At 48.6% G+C, this 10071-nt stretch overlaps 6 protein-coding genes across 6 annotated transcripts, besides 6 other annotated features; 5 read left to right on the top strand and 1 right to left on the bottom strand.

Moving 5' to 3' along the window:
• Positions 1-13: 13 nt before the first annotated feature.
• Positions 14-34: a microsatellite.
• A 633-nt stretch (positions 35-667) lies between these two features.
• Positions 668-1423, top strand: TraAM80_02306 (putative protein kinase; the record flags this gene model as incomplete). The annotated part of the gene is made up of 1 exon (XM_029379313.1): positions 668-1423. One exon carries the CDS (start codon positions 668-670, stop codon positions 1421-1423), a length of 756 nt encoding a protein of 251 aa, XP_029240870.1.
• A 162-nt stretch (positions 1424-1585) lies between these two features.
• On the top strand, positions 1586-1975 carry TraAM80_02307 (putative protein kinase; the record flags this gene model as incomplete). Its single annotated transcript, XM_029379314.1, has 1 exon — positions 1586-1975. The coding sequence occupies one exon, from the start codon at positions 1586-1588 to the stop codon at positions 1973-1975; it is 390 nt and encodes a 129-aa protein (XP_029240871.1).
• Positions 1976-2105: 130 nt separating this feature from the next.
• Positions 2106-2132: a microsatellite.
• Positions 2133-2589: 457 nt separating this feature from the next.
• On the top strand, positions 2590-3006 carry TraAM80_02308 (protein kinase; the record flags this gene model as incomplete). The annotated part of the gene is made up of 1 exon (XM_029379315.1): positions 2590-3006. One exon carries the CDS (start codon positions 2590-2592, stop codon positions 3004-3006), a length of 417 nt encoding a protein of 138 aa, XP_029240872.1.
• Positions 3007-4968: 1962 nt separating this feature from the next.
• On the top strand, positions 4969-5301 carry TraAM80_02309 (uncharacterized protein; the record flags this gene model as incomplete). The annotated part of the gene is made up of 1 exon (XM_029379316.1): positions 4969-5301. One exon carries the CDS (start codon positions 4969-4971, stop codon positions 5299-5301), a length of 333 nt encoding a protein of 110 aa, XP_029240873.1.
• A 528-nt stretch (positions 5302-5829) lies between these two features.
• Positions 5830-5862: a microsatellite.
• Positions 5863-5944: 82 nt separating this feature from the next.
• Positions 5945-5961: a microsatellite.
• Positions 5962-6004: 43 nt separating this feature from the next.
• TraAM80_02310 (group II trans-sialidase superfamily) lies at positions 6005-8023 on the top strand (the record flags this gene model as incomplete). The annotated part of the gene is made up of 1 exon (XM_029379317.1): positions 6005-8023. One exon carries the CDS (start codon positions 6005-6007, stop codon positions 8021-8023), a length of 2019 nt encoding a protein of 672 aa, XP_029240874.1.
• Positions 8024-8811: 788 nt separating this feature from the next.
• Positions 8812-8863: a microsatellite.
• Positions 8864-8895: 32 nt separating this feature from the next.
• Positions 8896-8948: a microsatellite.
• A 720-nt stretch (positions 8949-9668) lies between these two features.
• TraAM80_02311 (Spore coat assembly protein ExsA) lies at positions 9669-10071 on the bottom strand (the record flags this gene model as incomplete). The annotated part of the gene is made up of 1 exon (XM_029379318.1): positions 9669-10071. A coding segment is annotated over one exon (403 nt), but the record flags the coding sequence as incomplete, so codon positions are not given.

The raw sequence follows: 10071 nt of genomic DNA on the forward strand, positions 1-10071 counted from the left end.
ACGGTAAAACGACTTNTTTTTTTTTTTTTTTTTTAAGAACCAACAATTTTTTTTGCGCTCCGGCATCGACACTGTTTTGTTTATTCTCTCTGCATACCACACAACTCATCTGTTAGGATTGTCATTCTTTTTTCTTTTTATAAATTATTCCTCTTTCCTGTTCATGTATGCATGCCTCTCAGACTTCCTGTTGTTTACGTTCTGAAGAGTAAGGCGGGGAGGAGCACTGCAGAATAACGTGATAAGAAAGCAACACCCCATTGCAAAGGCAAATGTACACCGAACAGCTGTGATGCAAAGCCGTGATAGCGGCAAGCGCAAGATGCACTCACACCCCGGTGCCTTGAATTATAAGGTTCCCACTCTTGAGGAAATACCCAACACGGACTTCACGACCTTTTTCCCTGTCACGTTTCTCTCCACCATTCTTGTATCCTGCTATTGATGCACTTCTGCTGTTTTGCCTCTGACTGGCGCCGTATTTCTTAACCAGCACTACACCATTGTAGGCAACGATGCTGTCCGTGCCACGAAAGCGTTTGACGCCATCACCACCTCGTCGATGATAAATCGTGCCTGAAATGTGCTCATTGATGCCTCCATCGCTTGCGTCCTTGTGTACATTATTCTAGCATTTACGGCGGTGTGGTATCTGCGGCGCGTTTCAATGGGGCCCATTGAATGTTCAATGGGCAAATTGTACGGTGCCTTTGCGCATCTCAGCAGGCCCCAGTTGGAGCGTGTGCCCCTATACGTGAACGACCACAGTGACGTGGATGTGGCGACGGAAAAGCATACCTTTCTGCTTGAACGCTACTCCAGCACGTGGAAACTCCAACAGGTCGTGCATTCCATGAACGACCTTTTGTTGGTGCTCCGCCAGTTTCGAAAATTGTTTTCTGATGCCATGCTTCACAAGAAATTTGCGGTGAAATTGAAAGTCGCGGTGCATGGTGACACGACGGTCTTAAGGACATTGCGGCACCATCCAGTGAGTAACCTGGGTACGCTCATTTTAGTGTGGATTTCTTCCTTGCAGAAAAAGCCCCGTCTCAATTGGCTTATCACCCTAAGGCCGAAGAAGAGATTGGCTCACTCTGCGGCAGGCACGAATGCCGCAGATGTGGCGCTTCAACGCGAGGCTTTGAAGGGGCAGGTGGAAAACGAAATTTCCCAAGGATATTTTAATACTTCTGAAATTCACACTTCTTTCCGGATTCGTCTGAGAGCAGGACAGGTTACCGTCGTGACTAAATCCTTGTCTTGTCTCGCAGCGTACATGTACAACGACATGCAGTACTGCCATTACTTTTTGCAACGATTTCTCTCTCTGGTGACAGAGCTCATTAAAATATATAATGGGATCAGTACTGAATGCGACACCTGGCACAGTGATTGCGATATGGAATACGTTTACCGATAATTTGGATCACTAAAACGCTGGGATGTTGTGTGCGAGTGTGATCACCCTCGCCCTCGAGCCCCAGCCCACGGAAGTAATTGTTCCCATAAGACTGGAACTAACTCATGTCGTGGTGGCAACTTCAGGCCACGTTTTGACTGGAACTGTTGGCTCAGAAGAGGAATGCAGTATAGTGTGGTGTATGGGCGATATCTGCCCCTTGCAGAGGAATTGACCTTCTTGTTGATTGCGCAGGGTGTGGAATGTGCGTGTACAGGGAGTTTACCTGAACATTGCCCGGAGGTTGTTGTGTCTATCCCAATAGACTGTGTGACAGATTTTGACAATAAACGACATGTCATCTACGACATTGTTCAGAATCCTGTTCCCTCTCTCCACCGATTTATAGAGGCCTTCAAACAGTTTCAGGCAGATGGGTATGATATTACGGAGCGCATCTATTTGGACCTTGCGGGAAAAAGCTGCAGGGGTGCTTGGGCCCTGCGCATGGGTCAGCTATGCTCCTTCCTGAAAAGGATCGGGACAGTGTACAAGCGACGAGTTCGTAAGTGACAAGTATTTTTAGTTGAGGAGCCTGACATCAACACAACGATGCAGTGGCATAGATTCTTCTACCACTGGAGGAAACCGGAGTTGCCCCCCGTTGAGGATCAACTATGAACTGCCATACTGAGGCAGTCAGACACACACACACACACACACACACACAAGCTCGGCGATGACTTTTGGTGAACTCACCAACCGCGACTGACCTTCCCCGTGGGTGGCGATCAATCCGCGGCGAAAACGTGTCCTCTGTTTCCAGAAGGGCCAAGCCAACTTCCAGTTGTTGATGTTCGAGATCGACAAGGCATGATGTTTCGAATGCCTAACCCCATCCTGGGCGTGGGGAGAGAGGGAAGTGTTTCTATGGGCTTATCGTAGACCGGTGCACTGGTAGCTATCAAGGCAATCCTACTGCCCACAATGGGCCACTTGCAATCGAGTCAAATGAGAGGTGTCAATCGTCGACACCTGTGCCGAAAAAGGCATTCACGTTGACGTGAACGTAGATGAGGCGCCAGATGCCATCATTAATGATGTAGGTTTGCTCTCACGATTGCGCCGTCCACAAGATTGTGGGATACATTTCCTGCGCCGTAGTGGAGAACAAAGTTCTTGTTGTGATGAACTTTGCGAGCGATGGAAGCCTCTACAACATGCTGCGTAGATACACCAAGTTTAAGGTTGATCAAGCGAAACAGTACCTGCGGGATGTCTTGAAAGGACTGGCTTATTTGCATCGAAAAGTCATTTTTCATCGCAACATAAAACCACAAAACGTTCTTTTCCTGGAGACGGAGCTGTGCAAATTGAGTGACTTTGGGACGTCGAAACGTCTATTGAAACTTTCCAACACTTCCCAACCAGGGGGAAACGCCCCGTACATGGACCCTGAAACTGCACGTGGGAAGGCAGAGAAGGCATCTGATATATGGAGTTTTGGTATTATGATGGCGCAGATCTTAAAACAGTGGTCTGCCCTGGCCCAACATGGAGGAAATGGCACGTTAGGCCTTCTGCTACAATGTAGGAGGGTATGATGAGAGTTTCGTGCCTCAGCTGGACGGCCGAATTTCAACTGAGGCGAGGAAAATCATCATGTGGTGCTGCAATCGTGAATCATCTAAACGGCCTACTGCAGAAGAACTCTGGGATGTTCCCTACTTTAGGCAACTGAATGCGTTGACAAATGCATGCACCTGCCCCGACCCTACTTGCAAGTCGTCTTGAGGGGCGCCTTTAATTCTCACTTCGTTTGCATGGATCTCGATTGAAGCCCGTTAACCCACACTTCCCGATCTCTCCTTTCTGGGGGACTTGGGCCAAACGGCGCCAAGGCTTATGATTGACGCACGAAATGCATTAGTCTCTAACCACCCAAAAAAAAGAAAAAATGTAGTGTATGAAAGAGGAGGGTCACCAAGAGGAGGTGGGTGGTGCTGTTTGCCGCTTTGGAGCGCTTACATTTTCTCGTGCATACGATTTCTCTACACACTTCCCGCTTCACTTGATCTTTTACCTTCTTTGTAACTCAGTAGAATGTCTTCCATAGTTAGTCAGCTGGGTGATGTCATCCTCAGCGCGTCAGTTGTGTTTCTTACGCTTGGCGTTGGGTGTACGTTCGTTATAGTGCTTTGGCTTTTGATTTGGAGAACAACACTGAGGGAGGTGCCATTCTTCCAGGAGCTTTGCAAGACGTTGTTGCAGCCCGTGAGTCGACCAACGAATTCAAGAGCCCAGAAACGTGCCATCCGTTTTCACTGACACTTTTTGCAGGAGTTACCTTCAAAGGGTAAATTCAGATCCCTCAAGTGAATGTGAGGTATCATCTATATTTCTTTCCTTTCTCCTCCTCCTTATTCTGTGCCCCTCCCACCTATCCTAGGAGGTGTGACTGACAGCGGCGGCTTAGATCAGCCTGCACATTTCTCGTTTTGTGTGCCCGATGCACCGTGTCGTGGCCACAACGCAGCGGAGAGTGCGTGTCTGAGGGAAAGACTGTGACGTATGTAAGAATTGTGCGCCTGTTTGCAAAATCACTGTTGAAAGCCCAATATACTCTATTGGGAAGGGGGTGTTCTTCTTTGAATGAGTTTTCTACACGTGCAAAAGAACGCCGGACGTTTGTGAGTGAGGTTGACTTTTTTTGCATGGATGCGAGAAGTGAAATATGAAGATATATATTAAGACATCATGGAATGCGAGTGGTGAGGGTCGTAAACACGCTGTCTTCCGATTTTCCTTTTTGCAGTACGCTTGTCTTGATGCCTTACCATATATTGAAACGAAAAGAAGGCATTAACATATATACATATGTACTGATTTCCCTTTATATATGATATATATGGTGCGTTAGATTAACCTTTCCGCCTTCTTCTTGTTTTATCTGCAGTATATATGTTTTGTTGCCGTTTCGTATGAAAACACGAAATGACTTGTGTCGGGTAGTTTCCTCATTAAGACTGTTGCTTTGCTAGGGGCCAACGCAGGCGCATGCGTTAAAACGCTACCTTTCACAGCGTGCGAGGAGTTTGGCATCCGGACTTGCACCCGAGGTAATGCAAACATCACTGTGACACTCATAAGAAAAGGAACTGGAAGAGAGAGACTTAGAGGCAAAGGCATTGCATCATGCATGTTTCTCGCACTTGCACTCTCGACGAGATTTAAATCTGAAGAATAAGAGAAGCTTTGCGATTTTGTGAGTTTAAGGAATTATTATTTCTTTGTATGGGTGATGCATGTTTCTCTTCTAAGCTTGCCTTCATAGCTTCCGGAGCGAAACTGTGCGGTGTGGTTGTCTATCCATTATTATTTTTTTTTTTCATGTGAAAAACACGTTGCAGCTTTCGAAGCAAGACGTTGTGTATGCCCTCTTCATGGCGTCACCGATCCATGAGAGTTGCAGTACATGTGTATGAAACTGTTGTGAAGGTGAATGAGGGTCGCCTTCACACAAGTCTCCTTCTGCCTCAGAAAAGTGTGTCTTTGTTGCTGTCTCTATGGAGGTGATGTGGGATCGGGAAACCTCATTCCATGAATGGGCAAGGCATGTATTACATATCTATAAATATCTCACTCTTTTCTTTTCACTAGTGTCGCTTAGAAATCATGGCCAAACCGAATTTTTGCAGTTGGATTTGCGCCTTGGCGTAGTGTTTTTCTCTTTTCTTTGTTTTGGTATGCTATTGTTTTTGGTTGGCGTGCCGCTCCAATTGGGTGTGCTGCATGCACCGCTGAGAGCCTCGAGCAAACGCCGTTGGCGCCTCTCTTTTGTTGGGTTGCCGTCCTGGGCACATGTGCCTGTTCTGTCTTGTTCGGGATGCACGCACTGATCGGGCAGTCTGAGTCTACGGCTGCGCTGGCGTGTCGCCCTCGCTTGTGAGCGGAACGAAGCAGCAGGAAAGGGGGTTGCATGCATCGTTTTTTATTTTATTTTTTAAAAATAAATTACGCCCAACTCCTGCTGCAGTGCACTGAGGGAAGTGGGCGGCGTTGGGGAGCTTGTGGTGGCCGTCATGGGAGGTCTCACCGGCATGCGCACTGCGTGTTGCTGCTGGCGGGGTTTGAAGGGGCTGGGCGGGGGAGACGGTAAGCGAGGTGCTTATGAATTTGTTTTTTATTGTTTGATTTCTGTGGGAGGCGTCCCACACTGCGGACTCCCCGTGCGGGTGCGGGTGGGTGTTTCTTCGGGCTGCGCACAACAGTCGCTGCCACCGCCGTCTTCTTTGCGGTTGTCGTCTCTCGTGGGCGGTGGCGAGTGTGTGATCGTGCGGCCCACGCGTTTGTCGGTGCGGCCTTCGTTATGGGTTCTCGCTCTTCTTTGCAGGGTGCCCAACTGTGAGCGCGGGCAGTGCCCATCGTTTTATTTTATTTTGGTTTCACCTTATTTTTTTCCCCTCAACGCGTTCGGAAGGAAATAGAACAAACGCTACTTGTTGTTGTGCACATTGAAAAACTCTGCAGTCACCACCAGTAACACACACACACACACAATCGTCGCGGCCTGAGCGTATCCACCACAGGCAGAGAGAGAGAATGAGTGAGCAGTGGCACATGCTTAACATGTGCCGTCATCTGTTTTCTTTTTCAGTGCTTCTTCTCTGCGTGTTGTTGTTATGCTTTGGAAGTACGGCTGTGCACTCTGAGGAGAGAAGTACGCCAAAAGACGTGCAGCCGCCAGAGGGTATCGATCTTTTTGTGCCTAATCGAACGATTGTGGAGGCACAAGGTGAAAATTATACAGTGAATTATTTTGTCTCACCTTCCCTTGCCAGTGCTGGTGGAGTGTTGGTTGCACTTGCCGAGGGTCACAGCGACTCTCAACACGCCCATCAGAAAGAACCTTGGCCCGTTTATGTTGATGCTGTGGCGGGGTACATTGACTATGCGGAGAACTGGTCGTCTTTTGTCGCTAAGGTCCGACTAAACAAATGGAAGGCGTACGACATCTTTAACACGACCACGCAAGAGGAGCATAACGACCGTGTGAGATATGCGTACAAACCCACAACAATTGCAAAGGGCAACAAGGTCTTCCTACTTGTGGGGGGCTATCATCAGAAGTACGATCCTTCATCGAAGAGATGGATTAAATACTCAAAGGATCTTGTTTTGCTCGTGGGTGAGGCCACGCAAGATAAAGTCATTCAATGGGGCGAACCCACCTCGCTTTTGCCACAGATCGAGCCATCTGCTAAACAACGTGGCCTGGAGCAGTTTGTTGGTGGTGGTGGCTCAGGCGTTGTGATGGAGGATGACACGTTTGTGTTTCCTGTGACGGCGAGAAGGACAGGATACAAGGAACTTGTCTCCATGATCATTTATTCGAAGGACGACGGCAAAAATTGGTTGCTTTCACATGGGATGCTCCCAGCGGATTGCACTGACCCCCTCATCGTTGAGTGGGAGCAGGGGCAGCTTGTCATGGTTGTTCAACGTGATTCTCTCTTAAGGGTGTTTGAGTCGAGGGACATGGGGGCAACGTGGAGGGAGGCTGTCAGGACACTCACACGCGTGCATCCCAGGTTTTTACCAGACGCTTTGCGAACAGCTGAGAGAGTGGGGTCCGTCACCACTGCACTCATTGCTGGAAAGAAGGTCATGCTGTACACTCAGAAAGGGATTCTCCGTGATGACCCCTTGCAAGCCACCGCGCTCTACCTTTGGGTCACTGACAACAACCACACGTTTCACGTCGGGCCCATTTCCATGGATACTACAGAGAAGCCGATGTTTGGCAACACCCTGCTGTACTCTAACGATGCATTGCACCTTTTACAAGAGAGGATCAGTACAACGACCATAGGTCTGTTTCTTGCTCCCCTAACAAAGCAGCTGAAGACGATCACGTCCGTCTTGGAGACTTGGGCAAAACTGGACTCCTTCCTCTCGAACTCGTCTGTGCCCACGGCCGGTCTGGTTGGATTTTTGTCGGATGCATCGGGTGAAGGAACTTGGAACGACGCGTACCGTTGCTTGAATGCAACTGTGACGAATGCAAAGAAGGTCAGAGATGGCTTTAAGTTCACGGGGTCCGAATCATACGCCATGTGGCCTGTGAACATGTGGAAGTACCACTATATTGACAGCTTTGTGAATTACGCATTCACGCTTGTGGCGACGGTGAGGATTCATCAGGTTCCGAACGAGAGCATTCCTCTGCTGGGCGCGGGCCTGGGGGACAATGAAAACACTACGTTTGTGGGGCTGTTGTACACGACGGAGAAACGATGGGGTACAGTCTTCAACGGCATGACAACAACACACAACAGCGCTTGGAAGCCGGGGAAGGAGTACAAAGTGGCGCTCATGCTGCAGGGCAATGAGGGCTCCGTGTACGTGGATGGCGTGCTTGTGGGGAATACTAACAAACTACCAATCCTTAAGTCACGGAGGCATGATATCTCTCATTTTTACTTTGGTGGCGGTAAAAACAGCAGTGTGACAATAAAGAACGTCTTTTTGTACAACCGCCCACTGAGTGAGAAGGAACACAAGGGTCGACGATTCCGATGCGTCTGGGAAACATGCAGACGACGGCTACGATACCTATGAGCAACGTGCAGGCAACAGCTCCACGCGTGCTGATGTTTTCCGGGTGTCAATTCTGCTGCTGCTATTGGGGCTGTGGGGCTTTGCGGCGTTGTGCTGAGTGGACCTCGGTGGAGGGGAGTTTGTGCTTCCACTGAGATCATCTCCGCCTCTCCACCCACGTTTTAAACTAAATAAACTCTCATGTAGACACGTATTTTATTTTATACCTCGTTTTTTTTTATACCCCAAAAATTGCGCTCTTCTTGAAGGAGAATCAACGTTTTTTTTTTCTGTGTTCGTTTGTTCAGTGTTTTGTTGGTTTACTGCTTTACGGATGTGTTTTTTTTTGTTGTTTTGTCGGTTTGTTCTTGGCGACTGCGTTGGACCTGCGTTTTTGCCCTGCAGTGGGAGACATGCTTCACTGCGCCCCTGCACTGCAGTCACCACGGGAGGGAGCGGGGCTCTCTCTTTTACGTCCTGGTTTTTGGTGGGTGCGGATGTGTGCCACGGTGCCGGCTGACGTGCAGGCCACTGAATTCGTTCGAAAAGACACTGAGAAAAACAACTAACCGCTTTTCTTGTGCGTCTGCGGACGTTCTCGGCATTGTGTGTCCGCCGATGCGAGAAGGAAGTAATTAAGGAATGAAAAAGGGTGAGAGCCACAGCAACGCACTGCAGTTCCCTGTGAAAGTTAAACGGTGTCTGGACACCGGGGCCTTTCAGTGGTTTAAATGAATATATCTTTTTTTAAAATATGTGGCCAAAATGTGAGTGGAACTGTGAGGATCGCACAGGGGCCTTCCACGACATTTTGTTTTTGTTTTGTGAAGACGTTTTTAGGAGTAATTTTTGTTATTGTTTCAACGATAGTACGAGGGCCTTCCGCGACAATATTTTTGTTTCTGGTTTTGTGAAAATGTTTTTTGAAGTAATTGTTTTTGTTTTTTGGTAAATCATTTTTATTGTGTGTTACTAGTTAGCATGCTGCGGTCCCTTTTTGAGTTTTAGTCATCTTTTTTTTCATCCCTTGCGTCCTGCATCTCTTCTGTGTGTGTGTATGTGCGTCCTCACACGCTTTGCTCCTCTTTCTTCTCTTTCAATTTTTGTATCTGCAGGCACACACACATACACGATATATATTTACTGCAGTGTGCATGGAGGATGCCGTCGTAGTTGGTGCTGGCAGTGCCGCCTGTGGCTATGAAGAGGCCGAGACAACAACAAAGGAATAGTTGTGTGCTGTGACTCATTCTTCCTTTCCTTGCGAAGCAAGTGCACTGCGTGTGGGAGTGTTGCTCTGAGTGGCGTCGTGTCTTGCGCACGGTGTGCAGTGGCGCAGTGCTGTCGATGCCGCGCTTTTCGATGACTGTTAGCCCACTTCCCGTTTGTGTGTGTGTGGCGGTGTGGTTGTTCGCGTTGGGTGTCTTGCGTTGGTTGCGGGGCTTTGCGGTTATTTCTTGCGGCTGGCGGAGGTAAGCTGGCGTTGATCGCTGCTCTTCTTCATTGTGGCTGAGTTGTCTGTGTTTTGTGGGGGGTTGGTTTCTCTTCATCTGCAAAATGACGATGCGGCAACCTTAACTATCTGCAATAACGCTGCTCGGCCTTTTTTCATCGTGGACACTTATGTAACTGTGCAGTAAAGTGAGTTTTGGTTTGTGGAACTGTTTTATTGAGCGCTCGGCGAATGCAATCCCTGAAGGGCATTTTGGGCCCCAATGCGCGGGTTAGGGTTAGGGTTAGGGTTAGGGTTAGGGTTAGGGTTAGGGTTAGGGTTAGGGTTAGGGTTAGGGTTAGGGTTAGGGTTAGGGTTAGGGTTAGGGTTAGGGTTAGGGTTAGGGTTAGGGTTAGGGTTAGGGTTAGGGTTAGGGTTAGGGTTAGGGTTAGGGTTAGGGTTAGGGTTAGGGTTAGGGTTAGGGTTAGGGTTAGGGTTAGGGTTAGGGTTAGGGTTAGGGTTAGGGTTAGGGTTAGGGTTAGGGTTAGGGTTAGGGTTAGGGTTAGGGTTAGGGTTAGGGTTAGGGTTAGGGTTAGGGTTAGGGTTAGGGTTAGGGTTAGGGTTAGGGTTAGGGTTA

Source organism: Trypanosoma rangeli (assembly GCF_003719475.1).
Source record: "Trypanosoma rangeli strain AM80 chromosome Unknown Tra_15.4_contig_00051, whole genome shotgun sequence".
NCBI classification, from domain to species: domain Eukaryota; phylum Euglenozoa; class Kinetoplastea; order Trypanosomatida; family Trypanosomatidae; genus Trypanosoma; species Trypanosoma rangeli.